Source organism: Eulemur rufifrons, chromosome 1 (genome assembly GCF_041146395.1).
Source record: "Eulemur rufifrons isolate Redbay chromosome 1, OSU_ERuf_1, whole genome shotgun sequence".
Classification (NCBI taxonomy): Eukaryota; Metazoa; Chordata; class Mammalia; order Primates; family Lemuridae; genus Eulemur; species Eulemur rufifrons.
Genome location: NC_090983.1, coordinates 2898930 through 2914311, shown reverse-complemented (window position 1 = coordinate 2914311; position 15382 = coordinate 2898930). Strand labels below are relative to the sequence as shown.

At 56.2% G+C, this 15382-nt stretch overlaps 1 protein-coding gene across 1 annotated transcript in view; it reads left to right on the top strand.

Annotated features, from left to right (window-relative positions):
* Positions 1–420: 420 nt before the first annotated feature.
* Positions 421–15382, top strand: part of RAMP1 (receptor activity modifying protein 1) — a 44170-nt gene continuing 29208 nt past the window's right edge. Inside the window, exon 1 of the mRNA XM_069465652.1 lies at positions 421–543. Coding sequence (XP_069321753.1) covers positions 492–543 — 52 coding nt within the window. The 5' untranslated portion in view covers positions 421–491. The remainder of the gene's footprint in view (positions 544–15382) is intronic.

The window sequence follows — 15382 nt, the reverse complement described above, 5'->3', positions numbered from 1 at the left end:
CATGGGTCTCCCTAGGCGAGCGGCTGGGTTTGCCCCATGGGCTCCTCCGCGGTCTGCACCTGGGCAGAGAGGTAGACGCGGAACTTGAGGCAGGCGTGACCACACCTGGGCCACTAGGAGAGGAAGATGCTCAGATCGAGACCTGCCGCGGTGCCGCCTGCTCAGAGTTGTCTAGGAGGCTCTTGTTCGGTGAACGTTTCAGGAGGCTGCTGCCGCCGGAGCACAAGGTGCCGCCCCGGGTAGGGGTCCGGAGACCTCCGCGCGGCGCCCCCCAGCGTCTTCCCACTTCCGGGCACCCCGGGCCGGCAGGTGTCTGCCCAGCCCGGCACCCACGCGGCCCGCCCGCAGAGCCAGAGTGGGCCGGGCCGCGGCCGCCGCCTCCCGCCCGTCCCCGCCCCCGGGCGCGTCTCCTCGGCCGGCGCCGCGGCAGCTTAGTCCTCGGTGGGTCGCCCTGCGGCCGGACTCGGCTCGGTTCGGCTCGGCTGCGCGCCATGGCCCGGGGCCTGCGCGGCTTCCCGCGTTGCGGCCTCTGGCTGCTCCTAGGTGAGTAAGGTCCCGGACCTGCCCCGACTCCCCGGCCTGGCGTCCTCGCGGGGAAGGCAGTGGAGGGCGGACGCCGCGAGCGCAGCGGCCCCTGCCCTGGAGCGCGAGCGGCCGCCTCGCAGTGCTGGGTCAGCGTTGAGGAGGGGTCCACACGGTCGCTGAGCCGGGGAGCGTCGGGGCCAAGGCCCTGGCTCCGGGCAGGAGGTCCCGCAGCACAGGGCGGGGCGGGGGCGGGGAGGGGGCGGTTGCACGGGGCTGCGCCAACGGTCGGGAAAATGGACCGCTTTGGGGACGTCCGGAGAGCCAGGCGTTCGGAAAGACGCGGGTCCCCTGCCCTGCACCTCTTCTGCCAGCTCAGGATTCCTTGGGCTGTCACGTTAGCTAAATCTGAAGCAGCCGCTTTGCAGAGTTGGTACAGTATTCGGGAACCAGAACCATAGTCCAGTGACCTGGGAATTAGCTAAAATTGAAAAAACTGACTCTGTCGCATGCAGCGTTGCTTATTTGTAAATGATGTCCTTTGCAGAAATGAGGCCAGCTGTCTTCCTTTTCGGGGACATTTGCACAGCTTTTTTGTTTGCTTGCTTGTTAACTTGGCACTTCGGGCTAACAGAAATTTAAAGGGGGACGGGGACCTTTGGTGAGCAGGGAGAACATGCTGGCTTTCTGCTTTGAGCGAGATGATAAACAACCCAGTAGAGGCAGTAACCTGCAGCGGATTTAGCAAGAAATTGTCCTCTTCACTTCCATTGTCTGTGATATCTTCATAAAATGCAAAGTCAAGACCATTTCTAGACTGTTTTAGCTATTTCATGTATTTAGCTACCTTTTAATGAAAACTAGATTACATGAGTGGGAGAACCCAGTGCCCTTGGAAGGCCTACAGTGATTTGTGGCACTTGTGGCCTTTCCCCAAGACGGAGGTGTTGGTCAGAGACACCTGCTGCACAGGTCCCTCTCAGTGCTGGCACTGGGGAAGGGGCAACCAGCAGCACTGTTTTTGCATCTGGGGAAGCGGCTTATGGCAACGTGGCTTGTCGGTGGGGGTTGCCCGGGCTGGCCGAGGAGAAGGGCCGAGGGCTTCACAGGAGCCACGAGGTTCCTGGACCCTATTTGTAAACCTCTCTCAGGAGTGTCGGGGCTACATGAAAGCCTCAGTCGGCTTCAACAGAATATAACCTAAGTGTTGACTAAAGTTATGTGAAAAGCAAAATCTTATAATAATTGTATTCTCTTCTGTTGTGTTAGGATCCGTATGGCTTGACATAGCCTTTACTGTTTTCGTTTCCTAAGAAACAAACAGTTCTCTCTTAGCAAGGCGGAGAGCTGGGTTGTGTAATTTTTTTTAAAACAGATAAACAAATAAATAAATGTTCTTTACTGGTGTCCAGAGGCTGCACCTTCTAAAGCTTATGTAAATAAAGCACTATGTCTGGATCACATATAAAGACCTTCCTTGTTTACCAAGAAAACAATTCAGGTTCTGCTGAAAGTCCAAAGTTCTATAATCTTAACATTATTCTGAGTGGTCTGGCTAATGTTATATCCTGGAAGAACAGACACAACTTTATGAGGTTATCAGTAAATTAATGTCATTGGAGCTCAGCTGTGATTAGTAGAATTACCAAGCACATGCTGTTTCCTTTCCAAGCTGTAGCACTAGCCAGATCTCCTTGGTGATGAAGATTTTGCTACCCAGAATGGCAATGTGGAATTTTTTTTTTTTTTAAGTGTGCTAGTCCACAGGTTTAAGAATTTATCTTTGACAATTTTACAATCAAGATATTTTTCTTATGCAGTTATTAAAATCTCACTATACATACAATTCTTTTCTCTCTAAGCCCCGTGTATGGTCTTCTGTTCACAGAAGACTCTGATAAGACCACATGCATTTTAAAAGTTTTATATATAGCCACTGAAAAGTTTTTCATCAACCAGAAAAGAAGGACATTTCCAGGTGAGCCAGGATTGTTTTATGATGACTGCATTGCAAGCTCCTGTTTTGTCGAGCCCATCCTCACTTGGGGAGTGCCCGCCGGTGCTGTCCTGTTTGAACTCCTCAGCCATCGGTCCTTCGCATGCTTGCCTTAGCTGCCTTGCTGGTGGCTTTGGGGGGTTTCTGGAATGACTGCAATATTGATTGAAATATGACTTTTTTATAAATACAAGTATAACTGGAAATGACTACGACGTCCCTGGAAATGCAATGTATGTGACTGCTTCAGATTGTCCTGCACTTTAAATCTGGACACAGTTCTAATCCTGAAGTCCAAATCTGACGATTCTTATTTGCTAATCAACTCAGTGTGTTTGTTTACCCTCTCTGTGTGTTTAGCTACAGGAAGAAATTTCTGGATTTTTGTCTTCCTTCCATAGGCACATGCCTGTCAGTGTGCGTATTGTCAGCCTGAGGCCAGGGCTATTAAGAAACAATTATATCCACAGTGGAAATGGTGTTCAGCAGTACAAAAAGAAAATGTTTTAGGTGGAATCCTTACTTGAGGCAAGTAGCTAGTTGGAAAAGCTGTTCTGATCCACCCCACCCTCCACCACCACCAGAATGAACGAATTTCATAGCCTCTAATCAGTTAAAACTGGCATCTGGCAGAGTGTGTGATGTGGGTGTCACGTGTATGTAGTGTGCATTCCAGTGCTGAGCCCCTCCTTCAGGCCCAGAGTTCATCTTTTCTGAAGGTCCATGTGGCATCGTGGGCTGTCCCTTAGTGGGCCCTGACCCAGGCGTGGCCATTGGAATTGTCCCAAGGAGGAGATGGGAGAGAGGCTGAACAGTCAGTTTGCTGCTGGAGCTGTGGGGAAAAACTGTCTTTCCTCTAGGCTGGATCCGAGCGTGGGCTGCCGGAGTCTGTCCTGCCAGCCACAGGGGAGTACCTGTCCGTGTCCTGACAGCTTCGGAGCCCTTAGACCGAGCCTGTGGGGTCCCCTCTTCAATCATGTGAGCCCATCACATGTGATGTTTGAGCTGGGTGTCTGTGGAGGGACAGTGCCCGGTGGACAGCAGGGCTAAGGGGGCTCTAATAAGAGCACCCCTGGGGGGCTGTGGGAATCCTGCCCAAGAGCCTCTTATTCCACTGGGGACTCAGAGACCTCCTGAAGGAGGGGACGCTGCAGCTGAGAAGACAATAGGAGCCGGGAAGGGGAGAAGGGCTGACGGAGCCTGCAGGGCCCCTGTGGCCCCAGCACCTGCGTGGGACCCGAGTGCCCACAGCCTCTGCACTCCAGATTCTTTGTGGCAAATAAGGAGGCAAACATGATGCCAGCAGGGCTCTGTCCTGCTCCCAGCCCACAGCAGCGAGGTGCCCTCGGCCCTGGCTGGCGGCTCACCTCCCCAACCCCCGCCACGGAGCCCCTGCAGGGCTGCCCTGTCACCAGCCCTCCCGCTCCAGGGCAGGAGGAGCCGGGGTGGGCAGTGTTGCTAGAGGACTCATTTCTCTTCAGTGAGGAGGATTATGTCAATTTGGCCGCCACAGGAGGGCTCCTGACCTAAACAAGACCTTATTCATTTAGCATAATGGCATTATTGTTGTTCAGGGAAAAGATTTTTTTCCCTAAGATGGCTTTATTGCAGTATTTTCTTTGACGTCCAAAAGACAACACTTTACTCATTGCTTAAAGCACGGATTCTAAGTGGCTTTGTTGGAGCAGGGTGCGTGGACACCCACGGGTGAGTGTCTGCAGGGGTGTGGGGCCTGTGGGCCTGGGCGACACAGTTGGCTTTATTTTCCATCCTCACTGGATCTCACGGTGGCGCCTTATTGTGCTCCAAGATCGCCTCCGTCCCCCGCACGTGCAGTTTCCACAGTGGATTCTCGGGACCAGAACCCCAGCCGTCCACATGTCCCACCCTGCCCAGTGTCTACTCTGCCCACAGCCCACCAGGGTCACCCCTTCCCCAGACGGCTGCCCAGCCTCCCACCCCTCCTGCCATTGCTGGGCCAGGTGCCCTTCTGTGTTCCTGCATGCCCCCACCAGGGCCCTCATTGTGCCACGTTGGCATCACCCCCCCCACACAAGCTTCAACCCTGGGCAGCAGCTCTGGAGTTGGCCGAGAGTTTGCTGAAACCCAGGGGGCAGGGAGACAGCAGCCCATGGCCCGGGGCTGGCTCACGCGTGGGGCCCAGACACAGCTGAGCTGGGCGGCGCCAACCACGTTCTCCAAGACCGCGCACCCCCACGCAGGGCTCAGGGAGTAGTGTCCTAAGCCAGGCTCCACCTAGGGGGATAAAGCCAGCAATTTGCCAACCAAGGCATTGTCTGCAGAGTGACGACAGCCATGTTGTACTCTGATCAGTTACCGCTGGAGTGAAAGCAGCTCCTGTGTCCGTACCAAGGCCACGTCATGGGGAGCAGAGGTCTAGAAAGCACGGTCCCTTCAATAGACACGTGGGGACCGATGCCCATGGTGGCTCTCGCTGCATAGGTCTTATCACCTCTAGAGGAGATACTTGTGAGAGGGGAGGAGGGGAGGTGGGGAGGTGGGCACATGCACTATTTCTTCTGGAAACTTCTGTCACGTCACACAGGTGGTCACATAGGGTCATGACTGGGAAGGGCTGCCACTGAGCTGCTGTAGGACGTCCTAGACAGCATGGGGCCACCCCCAGCAGAGAATGATGTGGCCCCAAATGTCCCCAGTGCCGAGGCAGGGCAGCCCTGCTCTGTATCATGGTGCATATGCTGGTGCCATTCATGCAGAAGGAGACAGGCCACGGGGGCAGAGCTGGAGGCGAGGAGCTTGGAAAGCGCACTCCAGCATGCAAGAATGGTTGTGCAAAGGCCCTGGTTCTTGGAAGTTTCTGGAAGCCTTTTTGAAGCATGTTAGGAAAGAGAACTCTGAGCCAAGGGCTCGTGCGGAGGAGGGACGGCTCCTCTGAGCATTCGGATCTCATTCCAAGGCCCGTGGGAAAGACTCGAAGACGATTAAAGGGGGCAACGGGATGGGGTGTATGGTTTAAGAGAGCCTGGGCTTTGGCCCCCAGCGTGGGCTGGAGGCGCTGGGGTGCAGGGAACCAGGACAGGCTGGGGAGAGGCTCCGGTGTGAGCAAGCTGTTAGTATAAGTATGTCTCATGTGATATTTGGGACATACTTACAGCAAAAAACATAGTTTCTCTGAAATTCAGACATAACAGGGCAGCCTGTAGTTTTCTTTGCTGCATCTGGCAGCCCCATCCACGGCAGCCTTGGGGGGTCAGGTGTTGCCTGTGGACATTCAGGCGATGACGGCAGGTAGGCATCCGTCCAGATCTAGGGCTCAGAAGAGAGGTGTGGCCTGGAGAGGCGTTTTGGGCGGCGTCAGTGTCCAGATGATGTCAAAGCCGGGGACGGAAAGGCAGCCAGTGAGAGTAGATGAAGATTGGCCTGGGCTCCTGGGGAGAGGCCAGGGAGGACAAGGACGGAGACCAGCCCCGGGTGCCAATGAGCGCCTTGACTTGGCTGGCAAGGAGGGCTGGCAGGTGGCAGGGTCATGCGTGAAAGAAGCGGCAGCGAATGCCACCTGGTGGAGGTAAAACAGAGAGCCTGTCCCTTGGAGTTTCCTATGCTGCCTTATGGTTTGAAATGAGCAAACCTGTGATTCATCCGGGATTTAGCCTGACTTTCTTGCATTTTTAAAATCATTTGCTAAATATCTTTTGGGATTTTTAATGGTAATTGCTCTGAATTTATTCATTGGTCAGGGAAGATTCAATAAAGACCACCTGCTCAAGACGCAGCAGTCTGTTCCTCCCCACGTCTTCATCCAGGCCCTTCCTTGGGAATTTCGCTCCCCCTGCAGATTCCTCGCTGGGGGTCTAGGAATCCGGTGGGTTTTGGCTGCTACTGTGAGTGGGATATTTGGCCCCAGTTTAATTTTTAGCTGGTCATTGCTGGCCTGTAAGAAAGCCCCTCTCTGTATTTGGTTTTGACTGTCATCTCCCTGTGCTCCTTTTGTTTCCAGCAGTGCTTGTTTCTTGTTTCAGCGTTTCTCCCCCGTGGCTTCCTCAGACAGGTCATTGGACCATCTGTACCCAGGGGTAATCCCGCCACTCCCCCCAGTGCTGACGACTGTTTTGCTTTGTTTTCCAGTCTTGCTGTGGTGGAGAGCAGCGTACTGCTGAGTGGGGGAGTGACAGCAGCTGTCCCCTTGCAGCAGACACGTGGTGGTACAGCTGGCCCTTGAACAGCACGGGGGGCTGGGGGACCTAACCGCACCCCCGACAGTCAAAAAGCCGTGTATAACTTTTGACTCCCCCAAAACCTAAGTGCTAGTAGCCTACTGTTGACCAGAAGCCTCGCCAATATCATAAACAGTGGACCAACACATTTTGTATGTTATGTGTATCATACACTGTGTTCATACAATAAAGTAAGCTAGAGAAAAATGTTATGAAGAAAATCATAAGGAAGAGCAAATATATTACTCGTTAAGTGGGAGTGGATCAGCATAAAGAATCTTCATCCTTGCCTTCACGCTGAGTGGGCTGAGGAGGAAGAGGAGGGGTGGTCTTGCTGCCTCAGGGTGGCGGAGGTGGAAGAGACCCAAGTGTAAGTGCACGTGTGCAGCGCCGGCCCCTGTTGGTCAAGCGCCAGCTGTAATGCCTTGAGCCTCCGTCTTTCTCCTTTGGGGCCAGATGCCTTTATAGTTTGTTTTGTGGGGCTGGCGTGGGAGATGCATGGGGAATGCATCCTCTTTCCGTGTGTGAAGTTCGCTTCTATAGTGTTAAGGAAGAACCATCTAGTAACACACACAGCAGCTTGCCAAGTTCTGTGTCCCCGTGGCTGGCGAGCGTTGGCACTGGTGGAGAGGACAGGCGCTGGGACTCGTCCTGAGTTTCCGGGACAAATGGGCTGCTCCTTACGTCCCCGGGCAGCCGCGCGGAGGACTCGGGAGTCTGCCGATGAGCGTTTACTTCGAGTTTTGCTTCATTCTTCCTAAGTGAGATTGCTCTGCACTTTCTCCTGTGGGTTTTATTTCCAGTGTTGAGTTTTCTTCCCAAAAGAAATGTGTGGATGTTTATTCTTTCCCTCTGTGCGGGGATGGTCAGCTGCTCAGAATGAGCAGTTCCGCTGAGCTCTACAGGGTCCTCCTTTCCGTCCCCTCCCCCAAAGCCATTGCGTCCAGGCCCTTCTTGGCAGCGAGGATAATTGGCAGCCTTTTCAGTACCTTGCACGGTTGTTGGTCCACTTGGGTTTTCTTTGTCTTATAGCGAGGATGTTGTTTTATATTTTCCTACGAACGTGTCCACTTTATCCGACATGTCATTGTATACACAATTATCTTATTTCTCTAGTCCTCTGCATTCTTTTTGTGAATTGCTGTTTTCGTGTTATTTCTTGATCAGAACGGACAGTGACTAATCTCTGTTACTGGGCCCCCTCCCCACCACCAAAAGCCCAGTTCTTGAGTTGACTTACTCTGCTTTTTTCCTTGAATGCCTAATCCGTTTGTTTTTGTTCTTTCTTGTTTAGGAATGAAACGTGCTTGTCAGTCCTCTGCTTGGCATCCTGGCTACATCCCCTGAGTTTTTGTCTGTCTTGTGGCCGTTGTTGACATGTTCTGGATTTTCCATGTTTGTGGTTTCTATTTCCTCTTTAACACGTGAATTTTTAGGAGGTAAGGTTTTATCAATCCCAGTGGCTCGGGCTCTTTGGTTTCATTGCCAACACTCATCACTGGTTTCATTGCACTGTGGTCAGGGACCAGCTCATGCGCCACGACCATGCTTAGCATGTATGTGGGTTCTTTCCTGGTCTTCTTACACATTTTTCTGCTTGTAAATGTCCCATAAACCCACAGGAAGAGTGTGGAATTTTTACGTGTCGATTCTAGTGAGCATATTAAATTATGACGTGTAGCCCTCTGTATCCTTATTTATTTTAGTCTTCCAGATATGTGAGAATCGTGTCAAAAGCTCACACTGCTTTTGCGATTCTGTTGGTTTTCCCTGTGGTTGTGCTCTTGTATGTTCAGTACAGGGGAATGATAGGGAAAACGGCTGCATGGGGACTTTTTTTTAGACAGAGTCTCGCTCTATGGTCTGGGCTAGAGTACTGTGGCATCATCACAGCTCACAGCAACCTCCAACTCCTGGGCTCAAGCGATCCTCCTGCCTCAGCCTCCTAGTAGCTGGGACTATAGGCGTATGCCACCATTGCCTGGCTAAGTTTTCTATTTTTTTGTAGAGACGGAGTCACTCTTGCTCAGGCTGGTCTCGAACTCCTGACCTGAAGCAATCTTCTCGCCTCAGCCTCCTAAAGTGCTAGGATTATAGGCGTGAGCCACCACGCCTGGTCTACTTCTCATAGCATAACCTTCTCTGTCCCATTCATTGCTTGGTAACGTTATTTTTAACTGTGGTGAAGTACACACAATGCAAAGTTTACCATCCTAACCGTTTTCCAGTGGACAGTTCAGCGACGTTAATACATTCACGTTGTTGTGCAACCACCATCACCACCGTCCGTCTCTGGAACTCTTTTTGTCTCGCAAAGCTGAAACTCTGCCCCCTTGAACACCACCCCACCCCTCCATTCCCCACCCCCCCCCAGGTCCGGGCACCCACCATTCTACTTTCTGTCTCTGTGATTTTGACTACTCTAGGGACGTCATGTAGGTGGAATCACACAGTATTTGTCCTTTTCAACTGGCTTATTTCACTTAGCATAATGTCCTTAAGATTCATCCATGTTGTAGCACGGGTCAGCATTTCGGTCCTTTTGAAGGACCAATAACATTCCGCTGTGTGCATACTACACAGCATTTTGTTTATCCACAGCGCTGCTGTGAACACGAGTGTACGGACCTCTCTTTGAGACCTGCTTTCCCTTCTCGTGGGCATACGCCCAGAAGTGGAACTGCTGAATCCAACGTAATTCACAATATGATTTGTCACATCACATTGCACCGAAACCCACTGAGAGGAGACAAATGAACATTTAACAAGACCTATCTCAGGAGAGCTCGGCTGAGGACGGCATCAAGACGAACCCTTTGAGCTTCCGGAAGCAGAGCAGTGGTGGAAGGTAGAGAGCTGCCCCTGGCTGGGGGTGGGACATCTCCTGGCATGAGGCACAGGCCCTGGGATCCTGCACTTGGCCATGGGAAGGGCTCCTGCTCACAGTTAGACCACGGTGGTCACTCAGCTCAGCTCAGAGGGGCATGTGCTGTGCTGGGCAGAGGAGGCAATGGTTTGTGGGGCCTTGACGGTTCAATAGGAGTTTTTACTGAGCATATGCCAGTTTTCTTTCAGTTTATTGTTCTGGATTTTTGTTTTCTTTTTTCAGAGCAGGCTGAGGGCAGCCTGTTCAAACCAAGGCATGTAGCATCCTGAGGATTTGGCTCCCGAGGGGGTGTTACCAGGGGAGTCCTGGGAAGTGGGTGGTTTTCACTCAGCTAGGTGAGCAGGAAATGACTCAAGGCTGCAGCAAGACCCTGCAGAGCAAAGAGAAGACGTGCACGGAGGACAGAGATAACGTTACAGACTATATGGTGGGGTTTTTTTAACCTGTGGGACATTCAGAAGAGCATAAGGCAGAAATGAGGACCATGCGTGATCACCACTCAGGGAGGCTGCTCTTGACATTGCCTTCCCGCTTATTATTTTCAAACATTCTACTGACCTAGAATAAACTGAATAAATTTAAAGTGTGCCATTCGAAAGGTTCTGCCATATGTATACACCCATGACACCCTCACCACACTCAAGAAAGTGAACATCCATCACCTCCAAAAGCATCCTGTGCCCTTGGTCATCTCCCCGTCCCGGCCCCTCCCACTGCCCCCCCCACCCCTCGCTGGCCACCAGGCCGAGTTCCAAGGGCCAGGGCCCAGGTGTCCTGTGAGTTGCTAAGGACGGCTCCCATTGAAAACCCCGCAGGGACAGGCTGCTTCCTGTGAGTGGGATCCGTCCATGGAAGCATCCTCTGGAAGCCCCCTCTGGCCAGGGAGGTCCCCAGTTCACAGGTAAACCACCGCTCCAGAGGTGGAGAGGCCTCCTCTGGTCAGGGGCAGCATCCTGGGGTCACCTGGAGGCAGCTGGTCCCGGGCCCTGGGCGTGGCTGGCGCAGCAGGGGAGGCCTGGGTGCAGGGCCAGGGCGAGCAGGCCGCTCTGGTGGGTGACGGCCCCAGCTGCCCACCCCGACCCGGAGGAGGCAGGGGCAGGCCATGAGATTTTCTCTGCAAATGTAAAATGCATAACAGCAGGGTCAGCCTTCCCTGCCAACGGCAGGCAGAGACCAAACACAAGCGTAAAGTGCGTTTGCTGCGTCTGACACCTGCTAGCTGAGCTCCTCTGTGCTTAGAAAACCCAAATACCTGGTGGGCAGTGTCCTGGGTCCCCACCGGGGGCTGGCCGCCTCCTTTGCTGGACGGACCCCACCTCTGCTGCAGCTATTCATGGTCATTTCAGGGCCGTTTTCCTCTCCTGTGGGGAGAGGAGCCCCTTCTCTGAGCTCCCCCAGGCAACAGCGAATTCCTAAATGATGCACAACTCAAGGGAAGGCTCTTGTCTTAACACGCTGAGGGAGGAAGGCTGCCTCAGCACACAGCTCATTAAAGACGCAAGTTATGAATGATTAAATTTATATCACACAGGAATGGAGCCCATCTGGGCCCAAAGGGCTGGTTTAAAAACTTTTGGCAACTGTATTCAGTGTTGCAACTGTGATGTTTCCCGTCTCTCCAATGAAATATCTGGCTTGCTTAAGAAAAACTGTGTGTTCTTCTCCCGTATCTAAAATTGAACCTGGTTTCCAGATTCCTCCGCACAGCTCCCCTGGCCTCACCCCAGCCGTAGGACTCTGGGCTCCCCCAGGGTAGGAAAGAAAGAGCCGGGATAGGTGGGGCTGGGCACGCCAGGTCCTGCCCCTGGGGAGGCAGCATTGGGGGGCCAGGGCCGCAGGTGCACGGCTGGGGGCACCTAGAGCTGGCTGGGCCAGACGGGACAGCCACTGAGGGCCCAGCAGGGGTGGGGGCAGGTGGCTGTTCTCACAGCCCGGAGGACAACAGGAGGAGACTGACCTGAAGTGCCAGCGAGGGCGGCCTTAACAGGGAGCATTGTGGCCTGGGGGACTTCCCCCTCGGAGCACATCCCAACCAGGCAGAGGGGACAGTGTCATTCTTTCTGGCCCCCAGCACTCCCTTTGTCTGTTGGAGACCCCCACCAGAGGAGGCAGCTCTCGGGGACGGCTGTGCAGGGTGGCTGTGCAGCTCTTGCCCCCCAACCTCCTGGGGCCTTGGCAGCCACCAGGATCCTCGTCCCAGAGTCTTCCGCTGCTCACAGCTGACTTCTGTTACGTGCAGCCGAGAACCCTGGCGGGGCACAGAGATGCACGTTCATCTTCGTGACTCTTCCAGAGCAGGAGGGGGCCCCAGGGACACCCAGCCTCCGCGCGGCACTCGAACAGCCTGAGGCACCTTGTCGCGCTGCCCTGGCAGAACGTCCGCCCAGGTGGGAATGGCCGCCTCGCTTATTTCATGGCTCGTGTGACAAATAGTAAGGAGCAGAGCTGCTGGGTGCCAGGGAGGACGCAGGCAGGAGTCAGGAAGGAGTGGGAGCGGAGGGAGGGGCACGCAGGCCTGCCCTGGGTGGGCTCTGAGGGCTGGGTGGCTTCCCGTGGGTAGGGACAGCCAGGGGCCTCTTGGAGGAGGCGGCAGTGGAGAAGGACAGGTTGCACTGGGGCCTGGGGTTTGCTGGGGGAAGGCGTCCTAGGTGGGGAGCAGTGAGGGACAGACAGAGGGACAGCCCTCTGGCCGAGGCTGGACAGGAGGCTTGGAAGTCCTCGCATGAGCTGACCAGGCCATGTCCGAGCCCTGCTGAGCTCCCAGTGAGCCCCTGGTGCCTCACCTGGCCACAGTAGGTGGGCTTTCTAGGGGTGTGTCGGAAAAAGGCCCTTCCCCAAGCCTGCCCTGACTGTGGGTGGGAGAAGCCCCCAGGGTAGGGGGTGTGTCCTCAGCTGGCCCGGGTGCACTCGCCCTACTGGTGTGGACACATCGGGGACAAACCTGGGCTGCTGGGAGCGGCCGTGAACTCAAGTGGGTACCGAGGCTCCTGGGGGCTCCCTGGAGAGCCGGGAGGGAGGCTCTTCTGCCCTCTGGGCTTTGTGGGTGGCAGGGGCAGCCTGGGGGTAAGGGCCAGCACTCCAGTGGGGGCTGCGCGTGCCAAAGGTGGGCGACTCTCGCTGGTGTTGAAGGATGGGCTGACAGCGGGTCCCGTCCCTTGGAGCTCTTCCGAGGAGATTGTCCCCTATGCCAGCCTTTCACTTCGGCCCGTCCCCACCCACCATGACTCCCCAGCTTCTCAGGCTAACAACCCCCCTGTTCTCAGGAGCCCTGGGGTGTCCCCAGCCTCCAGTCGTCTTCCTGCTCAGCCCCTGGTGCCCTCCACGCTGGGCAATGACTGTCCTCCGGCCTGGCCCGGACCACTGTCCAGCCATGCTCCTGTGGCGTCCTTCCTCAGACAGGACCCCTGAGTCGGATCCCAGCTTCCAGAGCACCCAGCCCTGCCCAGACCTGGTGGGCAGCTGTGCCCGTGGGGCTGCCCTCCAGGGCGGGTGGGCACAGGATGGCTGCAGCTCGGCCTGCGGTCAGGGAAGACCCCAGACCTGCAGCCTCACCTCTTTCTCCATATGCTGGGGGCCGGGGGCACATGTGTTTTGGGTTCTATTTTCTAATTAAACACAGAGTTTTACTTTTATTGCTGTGAAATTCCACAGTGTCAGCTTTGGCCCGTGCGGTCGTCTACACACGAGTCAGCCCTCCCCCTCCCATCGCACCTCCGGGTCCTCCCAGAATCCTGCCGAGGAACGTGGCACAGCTGGGCTGACAAAGCCCTCAGCAGCCCCCGTCGGGCTCCACGCGGTGCTTCCTCGTCTCACCTGCCAGGGTATCAGGAAATACCTCCTCCGATGCCCCCGGCTTCCCTCCCACCCGAGCCTCTGACCCTGCCTGGGGGTGGGGGAGGGCACAGTCTGTGGGTGCACGCGGTCTCCGGCCACCTGCCCCTTCCTAAGATCCCCCAGTGCTTTGGGGACTGCTCTTGCCTCTGTGTGCCGTCCTGGCCCCGGCTCCAGCCAGGGGTGGGTCCCCTGCCAGCTCCCCGCCCCGGGCCCCCTGGAGGTGCCCAGGCAGGGCACACGTGGGGCCGACTTCAGGGGGTGCTGCCGTGCTCCCGGCTTCGTGCACGCGGCCCTGTGCGTGGCTGGCCGCCCAGCCCCGCATGGACACCTCGGGCTCCCGTCAGTCTCCCTTTCGTCTAAGGCAGCTGGTCGGCTGTTACCTGGAACCAGGAACCGTTCTCCACCTGTTCACCCCTGATTCCACACACCTGGCTCCTTGTGAGCCACGTGTCACCTCTGCCCCGTCCAGGGCCTCAGCGTCCCTGTTCTCCTGCCTGGGCTCTCGGCTGTGGGGTCTGCGCTGTGTGAGGTCGCCCGGCCTGTCTCCAGCCGCCGCCCATCGCCCATCCCCTCTCTGTGACCACCTGCTCAGCTCCCCCCACCCACTCTGCCCCGGCTCTGCCTCCAAGGACAGTCAGGCCCTCTGCCGCGATGCCTGCTGCCCCCCTGGCCCTGAGCCTCGCGGCCGGAGCGGGCTGGGCGCTGGGCCTCAGGAGCTGGGCCTAGTTCAGCTGTCGCCACACCACTTCCCGCTCTGGGCCCTTGGCCTGTTTCCGAACTCCGAAGCCTCAGTGCCCCCGCCTGTGAATCGGTGACCCGGTAAGACCCACCTGCGAGGCAGCTGTGTGTGAAGAGCCCGGCACATGGGAGGGGCTCGAGTCCCAGTTCCTCTGCATTTCACCCCGGAGTCCAAGGGGACACTTGAGTTCACAGCCCTCGCTGGGCCATGTTCCGGGATTGGGACTCCAGAACCCCCTTCCTGATCTGCCTGCCCAAGGCTGCCTCTCCTTGGGGTGGGGACACTCTGCCACTGCCCCTGTGGGCTCCCTGAGCCCAAGGGCTGCAAGGGGCAGCTTGGTGTCCGTACTCACGAGGCCCAGGATTGGCCCCCCAGCAGCTGGTCTGGTGAGGACCACCAGGGAGCCCGGGATTCCCAGCGCAGCCCTGGCCTCCCAGCCCCCTCCAGCAGTTAGGAAGGGCCAGGCTGGTAGGGGAGGGGTTGGAGTGCTCTGTGGGCAGAGGATGCCCAGCATAGCCTGGGGGGCAAGAGGGGCATGGGAGCGGGGGCAGCAGGCAGCCAGGCCCGGAACAGAAGACCCCCCAGCTGCCCCACAGAGAGGCTGAGAAAGCAGAAGAGGAAGCCAGGTGGGCGGGGGGACCAAGGGGGAAGCTGTCCCGCCTGCCCCCGGCCAGTAGCGAGCTCTGGGGAAAATGAGTGGATTTTGATTGCACGCAGCACACAGCTTGACTCGTCATTTTTGATCTGTGTGTGTGTGTCGAGGTAAAAGCGGGGACACAGCTCATGTTTCAGTGTCTCGGCTTGGTTTATAACCAGCAAATACTCGGACACAGGGATGTGCCGGCAGCTCCCGGGCTGGGTGGCCTGGCCCCCAGGTACCTCCGGAACAGAGGTGGCCAGGGACTCCTCACTCACCGGGCCACCTGGCAGCAAAGAAGGGGAGCGATGGGCTTGGAAGCTGCAGACCTGGGTTCAGTCCTCGCCAGTTGTTCTTGCTGCCTCGGTTTCCATGTCTGCGAAGTGGAGGTGTTAGGAGAACCACATCAGGGGTCGATGGGAGGATGAGATTGTGCAAGAGCCGGTGCCATCTTGGGGCAGGGGGTGCTCGTCACCTACAACGGGAAGTCTGGCCCCACACGCAGGGCCTCTGTGGGGACACAGAATAACTGATGGAGAAAGAATCTGGCCGGAGCTGCAGACACCCTCTC